The sequence below is a fragment of the Filicampus tigris genome, chromosome 8, assembly GCF_054856515.1.
Source record: "Filicampus tigris isolate MCC_2025a chromosome 8, RoL_Ftig_1.0, whole genome shotgun sequence".
In the NCBI taxonomy this organism is placed as follows: domain Eukaryota; kingdom Metazoa; phylum Chordata; class Actinopteri; order Syngnathiformes; family Syngnathidae; genus Filicampus; species Filicampus tigris.
In genome coordinates this window covers 5,962,418-5,989,032 of record NC_141224.1, presented here as the reverse complement: position 1 = coordinate 5,989,032, position 26,615 = coordinate 5,962,418, and the positions used below count along the sequence as shown (strand labels likewise).

Below are 26,615 nucleotides of genomic sequence, written 5' to 3'. Positions count from 1 at the left end.
TGTTCTGCGCAAACCGCACAGCGGGACGAATAGCGCGTCGCGTATTGTCTGTCTTCGCGGCGCTCTGCGCCCACATCGGGTTCACTTGACCTTCACAATGTTGATCCGATCCCACGGAAAGGAGTCCTTTAAGTGGCCGGCTTTGCTTGTTCACGAAAGGTCAACGCTTGCCTTAAAAGATTCATTAGTATGATGCTGTGGAGGAAAGCGGTTCAGTTTGTGGCTGGAATATTGTGATCCATCTCAATTTGGTTATTGCAATTGGCCGAGGTCTGCGCCGTGATCTTGATATTTTAAGAGTGATACATTTTCATACAAAATACGACACCCTAGGCGGTTTTTATGGGGACAATCTTTCATTTCCTTTAGTAGTTAGGCCGATTACGATCTGCATACAAAGAAGTCTTGTTTTTGGATCAGACATGAACAGTAAGAACTCTTGTAAAACGGGACAAAACCCATCAATCCACTTCCCATACTGCTTATCCTGTCCGGGGTCAAAGCAGAGTGCAAAGCCCTTTGGAGACACGGAAGGCAAGTTCAAATTAATTGTGCTTTATAACGGAGCATTGAGTAGAAATGGATCCCAGCAACCGGCTGCATGGAAGTCAGACATGTCAACCATACTGATCTTTGGCCAGAAACCGCCAGTTTGACTCATTCTGTGAAAGATGAAAGACGGACAAGACTGTGGATTGACCAATCACACGGTGATGCGAGTAGGGGTTGACCTTACCGAGTCTACGATGGGATAGCTAGGTGAATCACTGCGCTTCCAATAGTAGACCAGAACATTTATGTTCTCAAGCTTACCCCGATCAAGGTAACGAGGGACCTTGAGGCGATCTGCGTTTTACTTGGGGTGAAAATTGGACTATGATCGGAATCACTGATCAGTTGCTGAATAGAACTTTGAGCGGGGTCGGATCCTATACCGGCCGCATGAATCGTCAGCTATGAGAAGCATTACGCTGCCAATGGTAGGATGGACCACGTAGGTATACACCCTTGACAGAACAACAGGGTGAGTGTTTGAGATACTGCGCGGCAATCGGTAAAAGCGCGTAGCCGGAAATGCCCAAAAGATAAGGAACAATTTCAAATACACCTTTGGAATCGCATTTGCCAGTCATGTGTCTGTGAGGTATGTGCTTCCTCGCAGATGAGGGAGCCTAATTACTGATGTAACCCAGGAGAAACTGGCCCGGTGGTCGGTAATCCAATCCTTCCTGGTGCAATTTAGCAGCCCAAACCAATTTGCAACTGGCTGACCGCCTCTCTAGCCAGACAAAAGGGGAATGAACATTCAGTTTGGACATTTAGTCGGATTTACCGGGCCATGCCAAACGAGAGGCTGATCCGAGGGTTGTGTCGGAGACGGCAAAGTGTGGGCGACCGTCGGGAAGCCAGTGGGGCTGACTCATAAGCAGGTGCTGTCAGTCAAACGGCGGGACTCAGCGGCCAAAAATCTGCTCGGAGGCGCGTTTCCTCATCTTTCTCATCCGCGTCAACCAATTAGGTGTATCACGCTCGCCTTCCTGTCCCATGGCTGCGCCTCGGTTGTTGGGCCTGTTCTATGTCCCCGCCATTGCTATCTAGCATTGGCTCATCCTCTCGCATCCCTTTTGTTAGGTCTGATCCAACTCCATCCCGTCCGTCACGGTTCATTAGGACTTTTCTCATGACCATGCCCGTGTCATCCCCACCCATCCCATCCCTCCGCTTTCCCCCTTTCACGTGTCATCACTCGCATCTTCGTCATCACCCTCGGCCTCCCAGGATAGCCGCCGTTGCCGTGTTTATTGTCTTAGTGTCAAAGTCAGACCCCGCTCGGCCAGCCCGAGCTTTGTCGTCATCTCCTTTTCATTTCTCCCCAGTGATTGTCTGCGCGCCTGTTGTTCCCCGGGCCTCCGGTCCAATCGGAGGCGGGGAATTTCCTTCTTATCGCTCACCAGGGGGGGGGGCATTCCTCGAATTCTTGGCGCGCTTCCCGGCGCTACCGGGGGTCCGGGCCAGATGCGAGGGCGTCGGTAAAACAACGCAGGCGCTCGCCGAGGCCCGACCGGCACCATTCCTGCATCCAGCGGTGACCTTCTCGTATGGACAGCGTGATTGATGAGGAGAAAGCGAACGAGCGGTCGGGGGGGGGGGGGGGTAGAAAAGGGAGGGAGGGCTAGACATCACAAAAAAAAAAAAAAAAAAAAAAAAAAAAAACGACTGCGGCGACGGTGGTGTAATGCTAAAGCGTGTGAACCCGGTGCCAAAAATAGAACATTCCGAACGGCTTTCATTTCAAAGACCTTGACTCAGACGGTTATTGATAAAAGAAGACATGTCAGGCATTCAGATCTCCCCCGGCAGAGCCATTTGTGGCAAATTGGTTACAGCGGGAGGTCAAAGTGCACATTAAACAGTGGGAACAAGAGGGATTAGAATGCCGACCGTGTCGTTCCTCTTAGTCACGGGCCCTCTTCACGATAAAGGTGGTCCACTAAACAAAGCTTTAGCGAATTGCCACCATCGACAAAGGTCGAGGAAATGAAAGCAGACTTTGCGCTGTTGTTCAGCTGAACGATGTGAATTGCAGATCCCGCGATTGGCGGTTACAAAGAATGCATGCAAACACATTACTTCCATATCTTACTGTGCCAGAGATAAGAATGTTTGTTCAGGAGGAATGATGGATATAAAGTTCACAGCTTGTATAAACAATTACAGTAAGCCTTCTCTTTGAAACTGAAATAAAAAAAAAAAGCGGAAAAAAAAAAAAAAAAAAACCACGCATCGGAATAACAGTGCATCTTCTGTGTCAGTGCTCAGAATTCTTTCAGTTGATGGTCACTTCAAACTCAATTTGACATTGCGGTGAACTTGAGGTCCCAGCCTATTTTTTTTTTTTCCCCACTCGCGAACATCTTCGGATGCACGCAACCTCCCGCCCGGTGCCTAAAACTCCCGTCGCACTATTTCAAAACGTAAAGCCTGACAAGGTGCGGATATGAAATTTCCTTTCCTGTGTTTGCTCTCGGCCGTGACGAAATTGACACACTCCCGGGGTTGACGCACAGGAAGCGGCTCTGGCGGAATCAATACGGCCGCGTGCTGCTGCCGCAGAAGTTTGCGTTATCTGCTGTCACCGTCGCCGGAGCCTTGATTTACGATGGCCTGCCTGTAATGAGCTCTAATTTAATGAACGGCCACTAAAGAGGGGGCCTGAAGTGCGTCAGCGCTGGCCAAAAAAAACAGCCCGTCCATGTCACGTTAAAGAGAGTAGTGGGTTATAAATTGCTTTAAACACCGGCGTGAACCGCCTCACCGACGTAAGCATATTTGTGTCGCCCTGACTCGTATGCGTTTGAGCGTCGCTGCATGCGTCTGCAAAGACCCCTCGCGACCGGGGTCACGTCGATAAAGAGATTCAGGGAGGCAACGTCACACTTCTTCCTTTTTGTCTTCCTTCTGTCCGCCTTCCTTCTCTTTCACACAAACGCCACCCTCCTCACTTCCCGTGAGCGCGGCTTCCGTAGGAAAACATGGCAACGGGCCCGTTGTGTGACTGACGTACAACTTGCCGGTAAACGGCGCCCGGCTACGATATTGCGCACGCGGCTTACACGTATACGCAAATGCGCGCATGTAGTCATTCACCGCGATGGCTGACAGAAAAAGGGGGCTGAGAAAGCATACCAAATGTCTCCGGGGGCAACGTCTACTGCACACTTGGGCACGCGCCCAAAATAGCGCTTGACTCTTAGCCGGATTACGGGCCGACATATATGATCAAATGATACGCCGTTTGATTACATCTGGTGGTTGACGGCTTGCGCCGTTTATAGTGCGTTGATTCCCACTGCGTTGCCGGGGGGGGGGGGGGGCGCGTGGGAGAGAGACAGCGAGATGAGGGGGAAGCACTTTTGAGAGAGGAAGAGTTGAGGGATGCGGCAGACAGACGGGGACGCGCGGTGACAGGAGAGGAAAGAATGTTTAGAACGACCGAGAACAGCGGCAGAGGAGGAAGCAGGAGCTCCGAGACGGGGCCCGGTTGCTCTCGGGGAGGGAAGGCGGAAGACGGAAAGAGTGTTTGCCCAATAAAAAGTTCCCTTTTGCACGTGCTTGTTCGCTTCTCGTAGTGCCCATACCTTAACATTTCCTCATCTGCGCTTAACCACTTCTCCATAACCGTCCCGTCAGATGGGGTGTCTCTCTCTCTCTCTCTCTCTCTCTATTCTCCCAAGGCTTTTATCATCAAGAATTCACATTTGGCCTCTGCCTTTCAGTGACCTTACCGAATGAACCTGAGGCCTTTCTGGTGCAGGCCACATTCTTAAACCCTTGGTCATGGCTGTTCAAACAGCAAGATTGCCTTTGCTAAAGGTAGGGCTGCGCACGGATCGGCGGTGATTCCAATCGAGGAGTCAGTTGGCCGTTAAAAGCAAACGCCGAATCAGAATTTGAGGATTTGGGTCAGAACTGTTTCAACTGTTGAGAAGTCAGTCAACAAAGCCCAGGTAGGCAGCGCATCAAGGCCTTTGTTTACTTGCTGTTGGCCTCTCGCGCCATCCTAGCAAGCGGGACCAAATACAAAAAGGTCAAATTAGTGCAAAAGAAGGCTCTCGGTTCTACCGTTGGCCAGCGTTTGACGAGCGAACCTGCAGGTTAAAGTAAGTTATTTCCAACTAAAAAGGAAGCTCCGATGTTTTCCAAAATGTAAATTTGAGGCATGGTAAAGCGCTTTGGACAACATAAGTGCACTCCAGTTACCGTTTACCAAAATGATCCAATTGGATTTTTCTTTTTTTGGGACTATGATGTGTTTTTCGGGGCAAAAGTGCAATTAGCAACCCATTCGAATCCATTCAGGACTCGCTTGTTAAACAGCAAATGAATCGCAACAGGCAATTTTAGTGCGAGTCCAAGCGCTAGCAAAAGCACATCTTCCATTAAGGGTTGGTTGCAGGGGCACCCCGTAGCCGTATGCAAATCTGAGGAAGCTAGTGCCCTTGTATCACCCCCCCCCCCCCCCCACTACAATACACCTCTAAACCGTCATTTGTCACAATGAGTTTGGTCTCATCAAATGGGATGTGATGCAGACACGTGGGTCTCCAAATATGACCCCTCACGTCCTGCTTGATTTAGCCCGAGTCGAGCCGCACGGAGCAAAACAGCAATGACGACGGTGCTCTCATAAAAAAACGTCTGCACAAACCAGACACGTGACTCAATTCGTTAGACCCAAAGCTCGAGCGAGTCAAAAGTCGTTGGCTTCCAGGAAGTCTGAAGTCTGTTTCCTGTGAAGCGGACCGGAGGCTACGACGGGGCACACGAGCAGAAAAACAAAAAGAAGCAGACTGGTGGCAATTGAGGAGCTTATGATTCATTGAAAAAATGAGACACGGGCAAAAATGACAAGAGAAAGATCCGCGGGGGAATCATTTTCACCGGAAAACAGGAAAAGAAACTTTATAAATATCCAAGGTCAGACGTGGTCAAAACAGGATTGGTGACAAATCTACTTTTTGAACCACCTGCAGTAAGATTTTAAACAAACGTAAGGCGATTAGGAATGCGCCGATGCCTCTTTTTTTTTTTTACACCGGGTACAAGTACTTACATTTGAGTGCTCGTCGATAACGAGCGCTTGATTACACCATTACATCTTGCAATTTTGATGAAAATGTGTTGTGCTTCAATACAGAATTCTTCAAAACAACAATCTTTTACTAAACATGCTATAATATAAATATACCACTACTTATACACACGTAATAATCGTAATCCATTTGCCCGGGAGGTATACTTTATGTGCTGCTTCTTTTGTGCCTGACTTAACACACATAGATTGGATGAAAAGACATAAAGAGTAGAAGAAGAGAAAGAATATATGCCTGTGAGTGTTGCAATATCATCTTCCTGTTTATGTTGCTGCATCATTTGGGGTTGAATATTCGTTATTTAAATGTTTCTACCGCAACATCAATGCGATCCGTTAGCCCATCCAAAGCGTTTCACATTGTCTGTTAGCATTAAGTTAGCGGACGTTTGCAAGATCAAGCTATGTGCTAGCGTGTGCTAGCTACAAAGTTATGATGTTTGTTCCCAGCGGCCCCTGTACATCCCACCCTGTTGACTTGGGCCCCAAAAAACGTCTCGAATTTGTGTTTTAAATTGGACCAGCAAATTGGTGATGTTTTTAAATCCATCTTTTTTTTTTTTTTTTTTAATCTTGGGCAGCTAAAGTAAAGTCTCTCCTTTCACAGTAGCACTTGGAAATGGTACTTCAAAAGGCACTTCATTTTGGAGTCAGCCAGTCCTCCCTCCAGTGTCTCCAGTTGGTCCAAAATGCCGCTGCTCGCAAAGGTGAGTTGAGTTGAGTCTAATTCTCCTTATTTTGAGTTAGTTTTACTGTGACTTCAACTGGGAGTGTCCATAAACAACTTGGAAATGATGGAAATAGACTTTTTTGGACAACTTTCAGTCCAATTACACTTTTGACTTTTTGACATGGTTGACAATACTTCCAAAAGTAAAAGTTGACAAATACTTCCATTAATTAACTGACTCCGGGCGAAAGGTAGGATACACCTCGGACTGGTTGCTCGTCAAAAAGCAGCGCCAGAATTTAGGATTTCAAACAAAAAGTGCACTTTAAATACTGTTTGGCTTTTTTAAATCAATGAATGTGTATGCCCCAACTCATTAGAAATTCCAGCAAACCGTAAATTTTTGTTGGCAAACAGTGGAATTTTTTGAGCATTATAACTGCTGTAATTGTGGCGTGCCTGGCAATATCACGACTCATATCAGGGGAAAGTTTAGAGTTTGGAAACTTAGTGATTCAATCTTGTAAGAACATTAAAACTTCATCACACAAAAAATATCAAACACGTTTGAATTTTTTTTTTACACAACACGCCTTTTTTTTTTTTTTTTTTCTTTTAATTGACCCTCCCATGAGTCCACTTACTCTATTAACTTTTTGATATGATGACGATACAGTGTTTGAAAATGATAAATTATCAAATGCTTCAACCGGCTATATTTAGAGGACCCCCAAGGTGTTCGAAAACCAAAGTGTCCTTCAAAGTGTGATTGTGAACATGAGTGCTGCACTTGTGAGTCACTAATCTCAGCAACAGTTTCTTGACTGGCGTCGTTTTACACATTACGTCTGTCGGGGGGGGGGCACGAAAGGAAGCATGCCATGCACAGTTGGTAGATGACTCGAGAGTGTCCCTTGCATGACACTAAGCTGCACATTGGCCCTTATCACTGACAATAACAAAGAGAAAAATCCACAGACGTCACTTTACTGCCCATTGAGTACGGCCCCCTTCCTGTGTGTTGCTATTCCCCCCACGCCCGCCGACATATTCAACCCCCCCTTTACAACCATTAACACACTCACTTTCTCTCTGACGTAGGTAAAGTACAAGGGGGTATATGCGGTGGTGAAGGGGTAGCAACGGGTAGCGAGTTGAGGTTGGGTTACCATGGCGATTTCCCCCCGGATAGGATGCCCCGTCGGAGTCACTCACGTGGGAGCGAGCCGGAGAGAATGAATGAGTGGCCGAATGACGGCGTCGAGAGGGAAAAAAAGAGAGGGAACAAGGTCACAGGGAAACTTAAAAGTGTCCTGTTATGGGAGAGTAAATATTAACATTAAAAGGTTGGATGCTTTGGTTTGGCCTTTGAATGTAATCACTGCGTTTGTTTACTCAAGCCCCTGCTGGAATTCCCTGAGGAAATGAGAGTGCTACATGAAAAAAAAAAAAAAAAAAGAAAATGATGAATTTATTACCACTTCTTCCGATGGCCGTTGCGTCACGGCCAACGTTTCCCCTGTTTACAAATGACGCTCTGGGGGGAATCGGACCTGACCCTAAAAACCACACGACTTGCTTTATTATCCACCTGGACGCGGAAATATTCAGCCATAAAAAAAAAAAAAAAAAAGAGGATGGGGAAAACCAGCCATATCGCAACGGACACACAGTCAGAGTGTGATGTTGTTGCACAGGGTGGGAATAGTAGAGGAGTAACTCACCATAAAAGATTAGCGCAATATTTTGCCAACGAGATGGTTGACAGCAATTGTGTGATAATCCATCTACGGTACACTCTAAAAACAGTTGGGTTAAAAATAACACCATTTTGGGTCAAAAATGGACCAATACACAAATTGGGTCAATTTGACCTACTTTTTTGCATTGTTTTGTACAAAACAGCACATTTTTTTGGGTTGTTTTGCACAAAATTACCCAATTTTTAACAACCAAAAAAACAACCAAGAAAGTTGGGTCAAATTGACCCAAGTTGTGGATCGGTCCATTTTTGACCCAAAACGGTGTTATTTTTAACCCAACTGTTTTTAGAGTGAAGGACACGTCATGATGATCAACAATTTGTCCCACTCTCCTTGGACGACAGTAATCAGTGAACAACAACATTAGCAGCATGGATGGTCCAAATACGGTATCAACAATATACCGTATTTTTGGTATATTGCTCCTGTACTGTAAGACATATGTACCCATAATTTATCCCAAACTTTGTAGTCGCACTAATGAAGCTGTGAACAGACAAAATCAATGTTTGATGATGGTACTGTATATGGTGTTTACCGTAAAAGACAGCAACACTGGACAGCCTATATCTATTTTTCCGTTTATTTATTTTGGTTTTATTTGTCTGCTTCGATTAGACTCATTATAATCAACATTTTGACTTGCAGTCTTTTCGGCGTTCACTATGACAACCTGACAAAATTCTACCAAACGTGTGGCGTAAACATGAGTCAGTATACAGCATATACAGTATATGCATATACAGCATATTAAGGACGTAACACGAACCGATTGCAATCGGAAAATCGGTTTCGATCCGATGAAACGAATCAAATCGTTGCATTAGGGGTGTGCATCTCTCCACACAAGATGATTCCATGCGGTTTAAGTTTGTTTCGATTGGAAAGTGGAACAATTCGATTCAGTTTGACTCAGTGGAATTACGATTCGATTCGACTTGGTACGGCTCAGTTCGAAAAGGGTATGATGCAATTACTCTTTTGTTGTGATTTTACATACATTTGAATCAACTTGTCAGTACTGTAAATGTGCCATTTTCTTGGAAGCTATATCCCTCCAATAAAGGTGATTCGATAGGTCTCTTGATATATTTCAAATTAGAATGATCCGATGCCCTCGCATCTTTTAACAAAACGAATCATTTTTTTCCCCCGCCAAATTGCAGCCATTGCATTTGAAAGTCGCTTTCTACGACAATGCAAGGCCGATTTGAATTTGACTACTTGTTTCGCCCTAATCGATCGAACAACAGCACGGGCGTGTTTGTCCAGTCGGAGAATACGGCCATAATCACTCCGAGTATGTTTAAAATCGGCGCGTTAAAGAGGCTTTGGCAAACCCTGGCATGAATCAGCCGACTGTGCGGGCAAAAACCGCCAAAGGTGAGCGAAGAGTGGCGGGCATTCAAATGATGTGAAGCCTGCGTAATAATGTGTGAACGCACGCCACGGCGCACAGGAAACCCAGTGTTGCGCGGCTGAGAGAAGCTTGTGTGAGTAAAGTTTGTCTGGCAGCGAGGCCCGGCGAGGCCGTGTCACAGGTTCCCCTTCCTCCCCGATGCCTTTGAGGTCGCAGCCTAAGTGTCTCACTCTGTTTCTCCTCCTGTGGCGCTTTAACACACATCGGTGATGTAATGGGTAGCACATGAAGGCCACACACACGTAGATGCGCAAACACACACAAACAGCGATGCCCGGCGCGCTACACAGGCACCGCATTTATACCGCCACATGCCCATAATTACACACGCGTACAGTACGCACACCCATTTACACAAACCCTGGATTCCCCCTTTTCCAGCAGGCATGCGCCAGTGTGCCTTGGCTCCCACACACCGAAAATGCCTGACGCCCCTCTTTTGTGTTGAGTGCGGGGCTCACGCAACCACGCGCGCAAGGACCTTCAATGGGGAGTTCAAAGTGGGTCCCGCAGGCTTTGCAACGCTGAGTATGAAGCAATTAGTACAAAAAGTCCCGGTCGAGTGAAAATAAATACGTCGCCTAAATATGACACACCACAGAGAAGGGTGTTCTCATCAACGCTGCCGAATTTTGAAGGATTCAAAACGTTGCCAGGTAAATGAAAGGAGGTTTCCGAATTGTGAAAACTCAAGCCGTTCTCGCCGCTCTCAAACGTTGTGGGTGTGGACGCTAAACGTGAGACCGCGCCCCACTCGGCTGTCAACTGTCAATCAAACACCACCTCCTCAACCTGGATGGAAATGGATGCTCCTTTGTCAAGTATCTTTCTTGTAATGTTTACATTACAGGTGAAACCAGGGGCGGAGCCATGGGTGGGCCTGGGTGTACACAGGCCCACCCAGATTGAGAGACTGCCCACCCAGTGAGATTCATGAAAAAATATATACTTTTACATTTTTAGTAAATTATGGAATTATTAGTATTTTTTTTTTTTATTGAATATTAAGAATGGCATAATTGTGGTTGTCTAAGGAAGATCCGAACTTCATATTATTCGGTTTGTCATTTATATTTGAATATACGATGTGTCGGGACAGGAGGATTGTGCGAAGTGAGAGCAATATTCAGGCCCACCCTGATTTTTCCAGGCCCGCCCATTAGCCACGTTCTGGCTCCGCCCCTGGGTGAAACCATTAGAATCGACAACTAATCGATTATGAAATGAATCAACAATTATTATTGATTACCGATGAATCCCTTTGAGACCTCCATGAAAGCAGACAGATTATCTTTGTGTTGAATGAAAACAAGACGCTCGCAAACATCCGCCGCGTTTGTTTTGGAAAACAATGACCGACGTTTTTGCATATTTTCTGACATGTTACGGACTTTTGACGTCAGCTGTTTTTGCATTTGCTTTCCGCTAATATCTCCCAATTGAATTTTTGCTTGAGTCTCACATGAAGCACGATTGCCGTCTTTCGCTCTATTGCATCAAAAATGAAAAAATACTGTATGGAAAATGCTTGAAAAGAGAGATACAGACTCATAACATAAAGACAATACCAATGTCATAATAACTAACGTATTATTAACATTTTTTAAACAAAAATGTGGAGTATCTAAAAAAACTAGAGCCATTTCGGAAAAAAAAAAGGTCATTTTCGGATTCAGCGACATCAAAATAAACCCAATTTTCTTGGCAACAAAATGTTTAATTAATGCGTAAAATCGTTAACATGCTCTGTGTCTTCCCATAGACGGATATCAATAATTACTACTAATGGCATATAGTTAAATGTCATTCAAGCAAACGTGTTCAATCTGAAATGTGTACCAAACTGGTAGCCCTGTGCAATAATCAGTACCCAAGATTTCAAAAAGGTCGGCGTGACCCCTGACCTCGAATAACATGTGGCTGTAATGTATTACTGTACGAGAAATGCTATGGCTACAGGCTATACAGTCCAATTACGCTATAATAAGAAAAATATTTGAAAAGTCTTGTACTGTCTAAAACCCTCTAATTAATGCAACGATTGCCCCATAAAGGGTTACGGGCATCTGTGTGTGTGTGAACCACCCAGGAGACCCCCATCATGAGCGCAAGCAGGGAGAGTGACTAACTTCACTCTTTCTTTTCTTCTCCACCCCAGCTGCGTCTTCAAACGGCCTTTTGATGTGGCAAATGAGAAAGAACGAGTCAGCGTGTCAATATCATCTCATTTTCTACGACGCCGTTGACCTGAGAGAGAAAGAAAAAAAAAAAAAAAAAAAAAAAAAAGCGGGTGACCTTTTTCCGCCGCCCATCATCCGGTTAGTGTGTAGGGAGGCCCGGCGACTGCACCCGCAACCCGGCTTCTGCGTAAGAATGTGCGATTGTGCCAGCCGCCAATTATTATCTTACCGCACCATGAGGGTGTGTTTCCGACCAAAAAGCTTTCTTCCTTCTCCCTGTTCTCTCGCTCTTTCGTTCCTTGTGAGAGTTCGTGGGCATTTCCTTGTAAGTAGTGTACACACTCTGATGCATGATCCCTCTGGCATGACTGGAAAGTCATTTCTGCCCTTTTGCAACAGTGGGTCACGCTTTACTGCACCTGACTGAATCTTTCCAGTCAGACCAACTCAGCTCTATATACAGTGTGCGCGCGCGCGCGTGTGTGTGTAGAAAGAGAATGCAGGAAACATAACACGTGCTCAGTAGAAAGGAATAAAAAAAAAAAAAGAAAAAGAAAAATGATATTTAAAAAAATCCATTTTCTATAGCAATTGTGAACCGCGACATCATCAGTGATGAACTATGATAGTGGTTCTCAAATTACCGCCTCAAAAAAAAAAACGCAAGTGCCACCGTAACGACCAACATTAAAATGGACGTTTAATTCCTAAAAAAAATACATATATTTAAATTTTTGCTAGAAAGTGTAACGTTAGGCACGGTTTAAACATTAACACTGCGCTCATTCACTGCCATTGACGTATTTATTTGTCTTTTCACAGTCCAGCCATTCAATTGAATTTATTTATGTTTTTTTTTTTTTTTTTTTTTTTTGGTCAAACGTTAGGGTAAAAGGGGGTCGGAAAGTTAAATAAACTAATAAAGTTAACAAAGTGATTCAGTTAAAAGGTATTGCACATAAAAAGTTAAACACAAATGGACTTTTAAAAAATGTATAGAAAATAAATATTTGTATATGATTAAATGTAAATGTGTTGGACTACATGTAAAGTTAAATACAGCTGAATGGTGCATCAGAAAGGTACTGTATTGGATTTATAAAAAGTTGAAGTCAATGTAATGCGCACTTTGAACATTTGATTCAGTAATTCTATCACCTACCACTAGAGGGAGCCTGCATACCACTAGTGGCACTCATAGCACACTTTGAGAATTATTGAACTATGCAATAAATACAGTAGCATACTGACTAAAGAGTGCCCCCAATTTACATGTTTTTAGAGCCAAAGACCGATCACTTCATTTTTCACTTTGTTTTTTGCCAAAATTTGTGTTTTGAGTGATCTACACAAACATTACTGTTTGAAGCAGTGACATGGACAAAAGAAATGGCACAATCTAATTACAAGGGAAGTCAAGTCAAATAGTTTCATTAAAATAATCCGTTATATTCGCCCCCACTAGTATTAACACGATATTCTGATTCATATGGCGTTTTGGAATATGAAGTAGGCAGCAAAATCAACTTGCCACTCGCTGTCAACGGAAAATGACATCAGTGCCAAGGGGCCCAGCTTGCGAACGTCACATGACCAAACCAGAAGACAGGTGAGCCCTGATTGGTAGTTGAGCCCTGAGCAACTGTGATGGCATTTTCAGTCGACAGAAATGACAAAATGGCCGCCCCCCTGAGAAAACGGGTGGATTTTGCTGCTTAACTCATATTTCATATTAATCATATTGCCTTGTTTGAACTAGTGAGTGCACATATTGCAAAGAAAATTTGAGACTTGATTCGCCCTATGCCCTCACATGTGGGCAAGGAGAGCCACAGCCACCCATGCACTTTCACTTTTTTTATTGAACAGGACAAGCTGTCAAACAAATACAAAGTTGACAAGACTTGAAAGGAGCTGCTGTAGGTCAAAACTCACAGCCAGGTGCTCACACACAGACCAACCTGGCGACCCGTTCGCTAGGCACCAAAACATAAATGCTAAAGTAGGTACAGTACACTCACGCTTTACAAAAACAGTTTACTGATGTATTTTCTTTTATTGTTTTATGAAGTTTTGTACAGTGATTTTTTTTTTTCCTTGGAAGGGTTTGATTAACAGCATTTCAGTGGGTAAAATTATATTTTCATGTTGTGTGTGGCCTAGTGAATGACATCAGGAAGAGTTTTCATGTGAGCATCAGGGTGTAAGGCGTGGCCTACAGCAGCTGCTAGCGAGTGTTCTTGTTTTGTATTTGTGGGTTGGAGTGTTTGTCTGGTTCAATAAAAGTGCATCGGCAAAGCCAAGCAATATTTGTTTGAAAATGTCATGACAGGTAAATGACCCCACTCTTCAGGTAGCTTTGGATCGCCGTGCCCTCACCCACCCACCCCTTCTCATACCGCTGCATAAAGCAAAAAATAAATAAATACATTTTTAGCTAGCACATTAGGATTTTTGTTAATATTGTAACGGTAAGTGAAAAATGACTTGGGCAATCGTGCTACACGGCTAACGATAGCGATGAGTGGCACGCTTGTAAATGCATGTAGCAACCACTCTTATTAGCACGATTTGCACATCCTTCCTCTACCAAGTAGTGGTTAAAAAAAAACAACAAAAAAAACATCCCTTTTCAACAAGGAGGAAAGTTGTCAGGCTAAAAATACCTTGAAACCAGTAACAGGTTATAGTTGTTCACCACACGATTAATTCCGAGTGAACATCTGTTCACGCTCCCTGCGAGTGTTCTCATATTCCACTCGCGCGTTTGATGTGTTCTCCTGATTTATAGCCGTTTTGCAACGGTGACAGCTTGATCGCCTATTTGATTTGCCCATCTCAATATTTCTATTTATTATGGGGAAACTTTGCAAAGATAGTGTGAGGAATCTTGTTTGTGCCTCCGCAAGTCGTGTGGGTACATTATGTGTATGTTGTCATGTCGTCCTTCATGACCTCGCCGAGTGAGCGCCCCACCCACAATGTACAAGCATGCGCTCATGCCCCTCATATATATTTTTAAAAAATTGCATGGATGTGCATGTGTTCTCACTGTTTCTATGCAACGCGTCTCGGAGGCCCCTTCTGGTCCGGTCCTGGACAACACCTCTCTCTCCTATGCGTCGCTCACTCCTCACTCTTTCCTTCACCCTGGAGAGGGAGGGAGGGAGGGATAGAGGGAGAAAGAAAAAAAAAATGGGAGGTGGATAGTATGTGTGTGTGGTGGGTGGCGGGGTAAGGGTGGGGAGGGGTAGAGGGGGCGGGGGGGGGGGGGCAGTGGAAATAACAGGCTGCTGTCTCAAGAGGGGCAGAAAAAGAGCCAGGGGTGAGAAAAAAGAGGGAGAGAAAGGTGTTTGCAGGGCACTGGTGAGCCTTAAAAATAAATGCAGTAATATCATTTGAGGGGCTTTTAAAAAAAAAAAAAAAAATGTATCTCCAGACATGTGCAGGTATGAAAGGCACGTGGCTGATGAGCTAGGCTGATAACACATAAAGACAATGGGCAAAGGGGGAAGAGATTTGGATTGGGAGATGGCCAGATAAGAAGAGATGGGAACATGATTGGCGCACTGATGCGGCCGGAGGAAGTAGTGCAAGATAGGAGCCGGCAGGGATGGGAGGGGAGAAAGTGATAGAGGAAAGAAAACAAGAAGAAAAAAACACAACGGAATCTTTTTTTTTTTTAAGTTTCGCAAAGAGAGAGAGAGAGAGTGGGGAGGGAGGAGAGTAGAGGGGAAGAAGGGAGGGGAGAGAGAGAGAGAGAGAGAGAGAGAGAGCGTGTGTCTGTGTGTGTGTTTTTATGAATGAAGTGAGTCACTGCCGATGTGTCATAGGCCCGACGTCTTTATAAAGGAAGTTTTAAACAAGCCTAAACACTTCACTTGCGCGCAAAAATTGGACTTACCACACATCGCATCCTTCTCTCTGCATTTCTCTCTCTCTCTTTCTCTCTACTCTGTCCAAGTGCCTTTCTACCTTCCATAAAGACTACAAACATCTCAAACTTTGCTCCAAACTTACAAAAAAAAAAAAAAGTTGGACGATTTTTTTTTTTTAATTTCCCCCACAATTCACTTTGTCTTTAGAGCGCTCCATCCGAGGTGTCAGGACGCACTTTGCTCCTCATTTGGACTGAAAAGGCGCCAAAGGAGAAGCCGGAGCACGTGACACGTCTTGCCGGAGAGCCCGTTGATTTGTTATTGTTTTTTTTGTTTTGTTTTGTTTGTTTTTATTATTATTTATTTATTTGTCCACCTGCTGTTTGGGTTTCCATTCTGTTGGATTCGAACCAATATGAAATGTAAGTGAATGCGTGAGTGCGTTTTTTTTTTTAATGGATTTAAAAATAAATTTGATGTAATTTAGTTAGAATTTGAACAAAAGATAATGCATGAAAGTCAAAGGTTTGAACAACAGTTTTCTCATTCATTAGAAAGTGTGTCCGAACTTTTTTTTTTGGGGGGGGGGGGGACTAATTTTAAAAGGCTGTTCTAATGTTTTGAACTGATCTCAGTTTGGAGGACAGTGAGTTCACACGCGTGTTATTTTGCCTGTAAATCTTTGCGGTTCACCTGTAATTATCAAGCCTCCAGTACGGCTTCAGCACCACTGTGGTCCCCTCCTTTTTAAATGCTTTACACTAGCTTGTATTTGAACTTGAAAGGCAGAAGAATGAATGAGCTTACTGTTTGCAGTGTCTGACTTGGCCCCCGGTCTATATAATTTATAGCGGCAACACACGCGCCTATCCAGTTGCAGGTGTGACAATCAGCCGCATTCATTGCACGGCTTTATCCAGGCCAGGAGTGATGCTGATGTGTTTAATGATTTGCCTGTGAAAACATGAATCTGTCACCGAGGCTCAACACGGGGGCGCCGCGTGCCAAGTCTGGAGCTATTGTTTATATTATGGTGCAATATCTTCCCCTGGAGTTGACAGCAGCAGGCCTGAGGTCATGATCATTACGGCGAGATGACAGCGCCTCTCCGCTAATTGCTTCCGTTTTCTTGCCCCTGCTTCGCAGTGCTGCTCGACTCGTCGTCGTCTCTCCTCTTCTCGCTGCTATTGGCCCAGCTGCCTGTCTTCACGTCTGCCTCCCCGGTGCCTCAGCGGCGGCCCAGCGACATGGACAAGCTGTCCAACCAGACCAAAAATCTCATGAAGCTCACGCAAGAACTGCTGGTAAGTGCAAGGGGCCGTCGTGGGAAAAAAAGCAGCCCGGCGAGATCGCAGGTGGCAAACTCGAGGCCAGGGGGCAAGATCTGGTTCGCCAAGTCGGTTTACGTGGTCTGCGGAAGCTTTGCGAGAAAATTTCCTTGACTTTTTTTCAAAGCTAGCCATGGAAAACACTAATCATGTAACATTATGTGGTAATTATTAACGAGTAGAGCAACTGCCAAGCACTCTAGCTGCACGCCATAAGCTGTGAGTGCAGCTGTGAAACGCAGGGTACAAATCACCATTTCCCACTGAAATGAATGGAAATGCAATCAATTTGGTGCAGCCCCCCCCTAAAAACCACAAAAATTCTTTTTTTTAATAAGCAAAAAAAAAAAAAGCATTCAACAGTAGACACGCAGGAAATAACATGTGCTCCACATATCCTGCAAAGACAGAAAAACAAGACCGTACCTTATGTATTGTCCGTCCTTGTTCTTCTTCGGTGGTGCCTCTTTGGCCACTGCAAAGAAAACAATGTAAATTGAAGTCGGCCAGATGTTGTGAAATTTGTCATATACATATATATTTTTTTTAAATTAATGACCCAATAGTGGCATTTGTCCTTATATCACAATTCTGGCAAAAATATTTGCTTACGTATCACATACAAGCCGATAATGACACTGCCAACTACTGGCCTGGCATGCATATTACAGCATTAAAAAAAAAATTAAAATCCCGTTCTTGTCCGATTTTCTTGATGGTCGTCATGTAAACACGTCGTTGGTCTCGTGCTTGTGACGACGCTTGCTAGCTATTGCACCAGAGCTTAATTACCTAATAGCATTAATTAAAGCGCTAATGTACCTTCATGTTTACCCCGCAGTCTTTTTCTGCATGCATTCGTGAGCTCAGCTATTACTGTGGCCAGACTTAAGCTGCTTTTAACTGATGACCGATTGGCCAGAGTCCACGCGCGGGCCTTAGACCAGAGCAGAGATTTGACTGAGTGACCTCACTTTTTTTTTTTTTTTTTTTTTTTTTTGCACACGGGCCCACAGAAAGCTGACTCAGCAACCTTATGTCACCTGACTTGCAAACAAAACTCACGACAAGAGCATAGAGGGGGGAAAGAAAAAAAAAAATCGTGACAAGACGAGTCAAGCAAGTGTGTTAAAAAAAAATCCATGCCAAGACATTTCTCGCCTCCAGCTCCACTGAACATACCAATCATGAAACAACAACAAACAATACTGTACAAGATGTTTGCATGAAATCATGTTTGGGTTCTGCGGCAAAACTGTGGAAGTGTGATTAGAGTGGAGGAAGCTTGAATTTTTCCCCACTGCCGAATCGTATTGTACGGACACGTCTGGCTAAAAGTGTCTATTTTGTCGACATTTGAGCGGGGAGGAAAATCCGATGTGAGAATGTAGCCAAGACTTGTCTCCAGCTGGTGTTTTATAACAGGTGAAAATACATGCAGATCATATCTGCGCATCTTTGGTTTCACATGACTGATCCAGATTCCATTTTTTTGCATTATGCAAACCTTAAAACTCTTTGTGTTAGGGAGATAAAGCCAAAAATAGACTCAGACTCTCTCTAGTCTTGATCAGTAAAAGTGTTCTGTGTACGCGTGTGTGTGTGTCTGTGTGTGTGTGTGTGTGTGTGTGTGTTTGAGGCTATCGCCGTCGCCGTCGTCTGACCTGTGGTTCAGCTCTGAAAAAACACACACGCACATCAAGGGGCGTTGGGGACAGTATTTGACAGTGTTCCGTAACATGGAAGATGTCTTTTTTTTCTTATTGTGTGGAATTTTTGCTAAAAAGAGGACGTCGCTCGGAAAGATAAATAGAATAGGAATCCGTGGAAAGTCCCAGCTAGAGCAGCAATGAAAGTGATGCTTTTAAAAGAGGAGCCGGAGCGTATACGTACGAGTTTATATAAGTTTTTTGCGACAAAAACATGTAAATGTGGCCGAGTGTGTCTGTCGGGCGGCAAAGGTGCATGTGTGCATTTTTGCGGTTCGCTGCGTATGTGTGCGTATTGAGGTTTCTGTAAATAGTCACGGTGGTGTAGGTGTGGTGTTTAGTGTTTTACTTTTGGTCGCCACAGCAAAGTGACTTGATAAAAATCGAGAAAGATTTATCACATTCCTCTATTTGCATTCAGGAAGACAGAGGCTGGATGCTAAGTTTTGCCGGGTGATGTCATGAGCCGCAATGGAGGGAAGCAAGAAAAGGGAGGATAAGAGGGCGAATTAAAAGGCTGAGAAAGATGGAGCTAAAACCACAAGAGATGAAGAGATCGGGCAGCCGGAGTGGTGTGTGCACGCGTGTGTGTGTGCGTGTGTGTGTGTGCGTGCGTGTACCTGGTATGAATGATGGATGGAAGAGGACAAAAAGCTATACAGACAAAACATAGCACCACAACATAAGTGATCTCTTATGAAGAGACACAATGTGGCACATTCATGTCTAAAAAACATCAACACAAACAACAACGAAAATACTGCGGGGGGAACACTGCGAAACAGTTTAAGGAAACAGACAACATGTTTGCACAAAACATCTGAGAAGACTAATCACCTTAATGTTATTATGTTCCTCTCCAGGGAATGACGCATGCCGCTTCACTTATTTACATTCATTAGTGAATCAGGCATAATGTCCCTCGCTAAGCTTTGTACTAAAGTGGTCCGAGTGACTTACAAGCGCTGCAAACGCACAATAGAAAATGAAAACACCGGCAAGAAGCTGCTGTAAGCCACAGCTGACGCCCAGATGCTCACATGCAGACAAACCGACTCCAGATCCTGAAGTCAAGCCACAGTCCTTAAAGGCAAACATCCAACACACAGATACTACACTGAAGAAAAACACGTTTATTTCTTTACACTTTCAAAAAAGAGGAATTGATTTGCTACGCGAGTAAATTCAGTTACGAACTTGGTCATGGATGAAATTCCACGTTTGCAGTCCCGCTATTTCACTGATTAATTTTTTTCCATTTTGGTTTAACGCTCGTTTAAATCTGAGTGTAATTCCACTGGCGGCCACTAGATAGCGGCAGACTTATTTCGTTTGAGACGGTGCAAATTTGAAAGAAGAAGGAAACGGGAAGTACTGTATTTAGTACTGTAGTTTTTATTGAAAATGATTGATCGTCATCTGCTGTAATATTGCTTTTTACGGTTCATTTTATAATGTACATTTTGGGGCATGTTTATTGATGTATATTTTTAGATGATAAGTAAAGTTTGTTAGAAAAAAAATGTGATTTTTTTTTTTACGGTTCGCTGTTAGACTGTTTGTATCATATTTTTGTGTGGTACATTGCTCTTGCTTTCTTTTACGACATTAAATGTATTCAAAAGTGTGTTTGAAGACCTTAAAAAACCTAAGTGCCGTAAATGCTATAAAAACACGCCTAGAGAGTTTTTAGATAGGGTATTTCTATATCGCAGATTTCATTTATTGCAGGGGTGGTTTGTAACGAAACGCCGGCGATGGAGGGGAAATTACTGTCAAGTTAGCACTGTACTGATACTTCCCTAGTGAGCTCAATTCACCTGCCTGCATACCATTTACCGCCCTCTGGCGGCCCAGACGGGAAGTACACTAGAGTGAGAGCACACGCGCATGGCAACACAAACTGGGCAGTGGGCAGCACTGCGTCATTGCATCTTTTTATAGTGACCCTGGAGTTTCCCTTCAGCTGTGTGCTTTCGCTCCTCGCAGCCTTCTTGGTCACGGCGTGCGTTGTTGTGTGCACAAAACATCCTGTGGGATCAGGTCAATTGCTCGCATTGTTGACCTTTGACAGTGCTGGGAAAAGTACTTACACTGTGTAGTCAAGTAGTAGTACTGATTTAAAAAAAAAAAGTACTTAGTCAACTTGTTTACTTAAAGACTCTGTAAAGTGAATTCAGAGATTTGTGTCTAAATAGATTATACATGTTGGAAGATAATTGCTAAAAAGACTGATTTGTTTAGGGGCGTGGCTGAGACAACGCCCAGAGAGGCTTTTCACCGTCGGAAAGGAATCGCCCCTGCCCCATTATATATGAACCTGAGCGCTTTCGTTTGCATCATTCGCATCGCCTGCAATTTTGAGTTACTTAGTAGTTATCACACGGGCCAAGCCTGTTAGCTCGCGAGCTAGCTGGTGGCTGGCGCCTTTCGTCGCGGCCCAGTGGGACGTATTCCAGCCACCGAAGGCTTTAAAGTGGACGTCAAGTCCAAAATTTGCTCCCACTAGTCTAAACACAACATTCTGATTATTGTTACGTTTGTGGCATATGAATTAAGCAACAAAATTCACCCGTGTTTATCCATCTCAGTGGGTGGCCATATTGCCACTTGCTGTTTATTGAAAATTACATCGTAGTGCCTAAGGGCTCAGGTAATGACCAATCACAGCTCACCTGTTCTCTGTTTTGGTCATATGACGTTCACAAGCAGGTATATTTTCATGGCTTGAACATGTAGCGATGTGTCTCTATAAGAAAAATGCTAAACAAAGTAGTAATACATTTTTATATTAGGTATTTGATTGACTTTTGACAGTAGGGTGGTGCATGGCGTCAGCACATTCAGCGGCCGCGCCCACAGTATGTGAGAGTGGCGACAATTACTTGATTTTTCATGAGTTTGAATCTGGATTTTATAAATCATTTAAATTTAGCAGGGCTGTGAACAACACTCTTCTCTGTGGTGTGTGAAATTTAAGGACTTTTTAAAGTAAGAGTAAAAAAGTACAGACTCTCAAATGTACTTTTTACATTATATACAATACCTGTTTGGATAACTTGACACAATGTGGGGGAAAAAAAATCTGTTATAATAACATGCTGAATTAGCTAATGATAACACCAAGATCTCAATCAAGCAAGATCTCAGTTTTCCCGCTTTAGTATTTTTTTTTTAAAAAAGCAACCTATTTTGTCAACATATGGACTAAAATGTACATAACTAGTTTCAAGTGTAGGTAATAAATGTAAAAAAAAGTCGACCGAAAAATAAAAACTTAGGTAAAGTACAGATAACTGAAAAATCTACGTGAGTACAGTAACTAAGTTACTTCCCACCACTGACATTTGGGGAGGTTGAGTGCGAGTGAACTCGCACTGACCCCGCTCGACCGCACGTCCCTCGGCGAGCGCTACTGTCTGAAAGCGCAGGAAACAAAGCGTCTCCCGGCTAACGTTGTCGCGCGACTAATACTTTCCTCATGCTGCCGCGACTTGTCTGAGGGATGAGCGCAACTGTGCTGATGCAAGATAGTGACGAGCCGCTGTGTGTTTGTGTCTTGTTTTCTCCCTTCAGAAGGAGCATGCCTTCGAATCTGACGTGGAGCCCCACAGGTTCAGGTCCCTGCCAGAAATGAGCAACAGATCAGCCAATGATCTCAACAACCTTGAGGTAATGCCCCCGATAATGTGTTTCTTCTGGATGGCGTGCGTGCGTGTGAGAGGCTGGCCTGTTTTCTTCGTCTTCCTCGCGCAGTTACAGCACATCTTGCCACACCCATGCTCAGTCTCTAAAGTTGCTTGTTTCCCCCCCCCCCCAGCTGAAGCCCACACTCTCTCAGCTGCACGCCGACCTGAAGCTGTACGAGCACCACTTTGAGTGGCTCAACAGGGTGTCCAAGAAGCACCACCACCCGGCGCTGCCCAAGCTGGTGGAGGTGATCAAGGAGATGAAGTCGCTCATCAATCTTCTGTACCGTCAGGTGAAGAACTAAGCTTCCACCTCACTTTGAGTGCGCTGAAGCAGTTAAAATCCATCCTTCCAATATTTCTTTTTTTTTTTTTTATAACGTGGGTGGGCGTAATGAGCCTATCCCAGCTGACTTATGGCCCTTTTCCGCTGCACGGTCCCTCGGCTCGCTCTACTTCTGAAACTTTTCCATTGGCAAAAAAACAAAAAGTCATCCCAAGGGACCGAACCCCGGCGCAAACAGCAAAAAGCCTGCGAGTAGTTGACGCCGCCCCCACTTCCCCACAATTTGCCTAAAGATGCTCGAAAAAAATAGCGCCAAAGCACTACTTTTGTACTAGCCATGATTTTTGGCCTTATACAACACTGTAGAAGTTCCTTGGAACCTACATGCTTCAAGATGGTGCCAAAGGCTTTTTTAGTATAAAAGTAGTGCTTTGGCGCCATTCAAGTCTTAACTCCAGTCCCCTGTACATGGTAGTACAGTGAACCCCCGTATATTTGCACTTCACTATTTGAGAATCGTCCTTAATTCGCTTATGAACTCACCTAATCACTCAAACCTCTGTCACATATAAAAGGAGTGCTTTGGTGCCATCTTGTGGCATCTTAGGCTGTGCCAGAAAGCGCACAAGAGTTTTTCAGTGAACAACGCAGCATAGGTGGGGGAACGCTGTGCAGGAAACATTCGCTATTCACGGGAATAAGGAATGAGTTCTGCCGCGAGTAAAAATCTATTAAATCGAAATCTAAATCTATAAGATAGCGGCAAAGCATGAAAATAAATGTAAACGACGCCACTCCCCTCACTTCGACATATTTCTTTGCCACAAGGTGGCGCCAAAGCAATATGTTTCTATTAGATATGGCTTTGGTCTGAACACAAAAAGCATGATAAGGTGATTTTTTTTTTTTTTTTAGCAAATAACGGAAAATAGTTTTCCTAATAAATTAGAGAATAGGAAAATTCTCAAATTCCAAAATGCAAATTTACAGGAGTTTATTGTTTTTACCAGGTATAAGAGGTTCACAGTTTACGACTTCAGTTTCTACAGGGGCCACATAACTTGAATTTGTGTGCAAACACGCGCTAACACAGCAGTAAAGTCTTAATTACAGGAAATATTTGTATGAAAAACACTGAGGTATTCATTCTAGTATGACAGGTTTCCAAGCAAACCAAGCTGATACCATATGGCTGACATTAACCATCCCAACTGCATTATTGTAACATTTGATAGAACGTGGCTAGACAATGTATAAGGCAGCGCGGTTGCCTAGTAGTTAGCATAGCGGTTAGCTTCTGCTGCCCTGTGTCGAGTTAGCAAAGTGTACCGTGCGCTTTTGCTGCGACAGTCAACTCTACCTTTTTATTTCTCGTTTCCTTTCTTTATATTCTTACAACTACAAAACGTATGAGACAGTGACGACAGTGCAATACGTGCATCTGCTGATATAATGTGACATTTTGTGGACACTCGAGTAAATGGAAATATCCTTCATCCTTGCCAACAGATGCAGAGGGTCGACGCACCGAAGCTGACCCCCGCCACCCCCTCCCTCCCCCCGCACCTCCCTTACCAGTTTGACGTGCTGCAGTCAAGCCAGGAGCTCCTCCACCACTTCAAGCTTTTCTGCGATTGGGCAATCAGAGCATTCATTAGCCTCAAGCCAAAGGTCTCCACAGCTCAATGAGAATTCATCCAAGTGAGAACGCACCGAGATGGGGAAAAGGGGGATCTTGTCGGCGTGCACTGTAGTCAATGGCATCCCAAGAGGCCGCAATATCAACAAACGGCATGTGCGGAGAATCCTATTTCTTTCCACCAGAGCCAAAGAGGATGCGCTTTAATGCAACTACAATAACCATCTGCCAATGTAACTATGGTGATCATTATTTTCTGAACTCTTTCCTAGTTCATGACCATGTTATTTATGTATTTATTTATTTATTGACTGTTAGTAATTTATTTAATGTTATTTATTTGAAGTTGTTGTGCGTCACTTGGCATCTTCATTTCTTTATTGACGTGCATTCATTTGACCACATACTTCTTGTTTTCTTGTGTCTCACTGATTTCCGAGGTAGCACTTCCTGAGCGTCTGATAATTATTTTGTTCCTTTAAACTAATTACTTGGTATTTGTGCGCTTATTCATCTGACTTTATTCCAGTAGAAGTGGCATACATCTGAGATAGTCAAGGTTTTTCACACAGTAGTGCCCTTAAGGTTAAAAAAAAAAAAAATCCAATGTGCCAGTTACGTCATGTTAAGTAATCTGCAAAAGTCAGAATGGAGGTCGAAGACAAGTGAATGCTTTTTAGTACCAGAGTCAGAGTATCTATTTTTGTAACGCCTGTTTCTCACGCTTCGCATGAGTATACATCTCTAATGTGGTAAAGTTGTTTGAGTGGGCCCTGTTGTTGAGCACTGATGGACCTGATTAGATTCTTTGCACAAACTTGTAGGATTAGCTTCTTGGATGAGTGAGGGGGCTGATTTTGAAACAATGCTTTGGAATTTAAAAGAAAAAAAAAAAAGAAGATTTTTTTGTTTAAATTAAACCCTAAAAGTCTTAAAATACTATGTATTGTGACACTCTTATTACATAAAGGTGTACATAATTGTACATGAATGTAAATTGTTGTACAGCGCTTTGTCTATTATGTTGTTTTGTTTTCTACAATATAATTTAGATTACCAATTTCCTCACTATCATTTTTGTTCATTCCTCTTTTAGTATTTGTTACAGTATTGGCTATTTATTTAAGTAACTTGGTGGAACTATTTATTTTTTTGCTGCAAAGGAGCAAGTCTCCTCTCTTTTTGATACTTTTATACAGTTCGTATTCTAATACACTTCACTTACAATGTATGTTAAATTATTGTAACATCGAGACGCCTCTTCCAGACACTGATTGGCCTCAATGTGAAATATGTGCCTTGGTGAAATAAAAACTACAGAATGTGCGAAAGGGATGAATATGTTATTTTATTTATCTATTTCTTTTTTTCATGGACCAAATGTCTTGGGCTGTGTTCGGGATTACTCTAGACTAGGTCCACTACATGGTGATATAAACAATGAGATTTCCCCATTTTGTAGACCTTTGCAAATGTGTATAGGTTATCCCCGGTTTAGTGTCCTCAATGTCTCCCAGAATGCATCCTGATAACTAGTGATGGTAACTAGAAAAATCTCCCATGACGCTTTGCACCAATTCATGAGTAACCGTGCAAAAATATATTCAAAGATGAATGAATCACAACACAGATGGACATAAAAAAGTGTGTCAAAAAGTTTTTTTCCTTCTATGGAGTATGCAATATGTAGCTTGAGTATGCAACAGCTCTCTGGAGCCATTGAACCTTTTTTCACATACTTTAACAGCAGATATAAAAGGTTTAAACACCCCTAAAGGTGCTTTTTATTATACCTACATAAAGTTCAGATGTTCTAGTAGGCTCTTGCCTTAGTATTACTGTACTTCTTTTGTGTGTGTGTTGGGGGGGGGCGGTTCTACCAGAAGCCTGGAGGTTTTGTGCTGTACATATATACATGCTACACCTAAAGTGTTGCTGACGAGCAGTGTTGAGTTTGCACCACCCTTTTAGAATCATTGTCAAACTTCAGCCTTGGTTTCATTCTACTACAACAAAATCTCTCAAATGCATGTAGAAGATGTGTTATGATGCAATGTAACTCATCAATCTGTTCAATATTTATCACTGAAGCTCCAACAACTATGAAGTTGAGCCGATATGTTGTAATTATAGCGATTACGTAATTAATGGCGCGCCCAAAAGTGGTGGAAAACTACTTTTTATTTGACTGGTCAGACGCAATTTCCGGTATGCACACGTATGAGCCCTACAGAACCCAGAGGGCTTTGCGTCAAACGGTACAGACGCAACGTTTTATTGACATAAGTAAAAATAATACTAATAATAACTTTGAATCTATTATTCTCAGACTTTAATAATACGTTTGATGCTACATTAAAACGAGGGCAGAAACACAATGAAAGAAAAATAGAGCACAAA

At 43.5% G+C, this 26,615-nt stretch overlaps 1 protein-coding gene and 1 long non-coding RNA gene across 3 annotated transcripts in view; one reads left to right on the top strand and one right to left on the bottom strand.

Annotated features, from left to right (window-relative positions):
• Nucleotides 1-26,615, bottom strand: part of LOC147143206 (uncharacterized) — a 52,579-nt gene that overhangs the window by 4,279 nt on the left and 21,685 nt on the right. For both annotated transcript variants that reach the window (XR_015087976.1, XR_015087975.1), the window contains exons 6-7: nucleotides 17,319-17,367; nucleotides 14,739-14,836 (exon numbers count right to left, since the gene is read on the bottom strand). This is a non-coding gene — a long non-coding RNA (uncharacterized LOC147143206). The remainder of the gene's footprint in view (nucleotides 1-14,738; nucleotides 14,837-17,318; nucleotides 17,368-26,615) is intronic.
• il11a (interleukin 11a) lies at nucleotides 15,770-25,610 on the top strand. Its single transcript, XM_086039259.1, is given in 6 exon segments — nucleotides 15,770-15,986; nucleotides 16,711-16,868; nucleotides 22,178-22,273; nucleotides 22,422-22,583; nucleotides 24,086-24,252; nucleotides 24,254-25,610. Coding segments are annotated over 6 exon segments (618 nt in total). The 5' UTR covers nucleotides 15,770-15,979; the 3' UTR covers nucleotides 24,282-25,610.